Source organism: Aplysia californica, unplaced genomic scaffold, assembly GCF_000002075.1.
Source record: "Aplysia californica isolate F4 #8 unplaced genomic scaffold, AplCal3.0 scaffold02239, whole genome shotgun sequence".
NCBI lineage: Eukaryota > Metazoa > Mollusca > Gastropoda > Aplysiida > Aplysiidae > Aplysia > Aplysia californica.
In genome coordinates, this window is record NW_004799509.1 from 1 (window position 1) to 1,253 (window position 1,253).

At 44.5% G+C, this 1,253-nt stretch overlaps 1 protein-coding gene across 1 annotated transcript in view; it reads right to left on the reverse strand.

Annotated features, from left to right (window-relative positions):
* Positions 1–218: 218 nt before the first annotated feature.
* The window catches only part of LOC101849111 (sodium/calcium exchanger 3), a gene marked incomplete at both ends in the record, with an annotated part of 2,763 nt that continues 1,728 nt past the window's right edge, over positions 219–1,253 (reverse strand). The window contains 3 exon segments of the mRNA XM_013091125.1: positions 219–394; positions 591–744; positions 1,029–1,104. Of these exon segments, the coding sequence (XP_012946579.1) occupies positions 219–394; positions 591–744; positions 1,029–1,104 (406 nt within the window).

Below are 1,253 nucleotides of genomic sequence, written 5' to 3' on the forward strand. Positions count from 1 at the left end.
GGGGGGGGTCATTTTTTGCCAAATTTTAGCTGAAGTTATTTGTGAAGAGTCCTTAATGAAGGACTTATGCATTTTCCAATAAAGTATGTATCCTCGCCATGCCACTCAGAATGACAGCACAAACTTTTGAAAAAATAAGTTTCAGCATTCTGCCACGCGAAGAAAACTGCTGATAAAATGCCTCCATTTTTGTTTTACCGATTCTAATAAATGCTCACCTTTCTCCGAATACACAAGAAGATGAGGCAGATGGTTCCACAGATGCAGAAGATGATGACACTCTGGGTGAGGTTGTCGGACTTGATCCTGTACTCGGTGCCTTTGGCCAGATGATACATGGTGCTGATCACCCAGGGCAGACCCAAGCCCAGGAACACGTTCACACTGTTGCTACCTGGGAACGACAGTTTGGGGGACATGTTTTAAAAAAACCCCAAACAAACATAAGGATAGAATGATTTTTGAGCTCGATCGATAGATCTAAAGGAAACAGTACTCTGTGTGTGTGCGTGTTTGTGATGTGGGGTGGAAAGGGGGGGGGGTGGTTCTTGTCAAGAGCTCGTATTGCTCTCATTCTCAAACCGACTGACCTGTGACATTTCCGATGGCAGCGTCTGCGTTCTCCCCCTGCAGCGCTGCCGTGCGTGAGGCGAAGGTGTCGGGCAGACTGGTGCCCAGGGCGATGATGGTGATGCCCGTCACGCTCGTCTTGATGCCGATCACACAACCCAATAGTTTGCCAAGCTGAGGGTGGGGGGGGGGGGGGGGGGGGAGGTAAATCAGTACAGAGGAAGGTTGGATGGGTGATACGAAAGTTTTAGTCTCTTAAAGCCAGTAAAAGTGAGCACAAGCAATAAAGAGGTTAACAAGAACTGCTCTTGTCTATACACAACATGTCTTGATGTCTTGAGGGTTATAATATATTACTAATATCTTATTTATATTTAAAAAAACATGTTTACACCATTGCTTGTTAAAAAAAACATTATTTCAAATCATTGTGCCTCTATTGATCTCCAAACTCTTACCTGCTCAACGCAAGCTGTCATCATCCCAATAAAGAGCAGTGATAGAACAAACGAAGGCCAAGCACCCAGAACTGTGCTGTTAATGAGGAGAAACGTAGCAAATATTAATGTATGTCCCACATTGACAGCAAAGCCATGTATAGGTTATCCTGTCCTTGAGCATAGAGAGAAAAAGAGGCCAAAATGAAGATGCAACCATTCATATTCATTCTCTCTCTCTCTCTC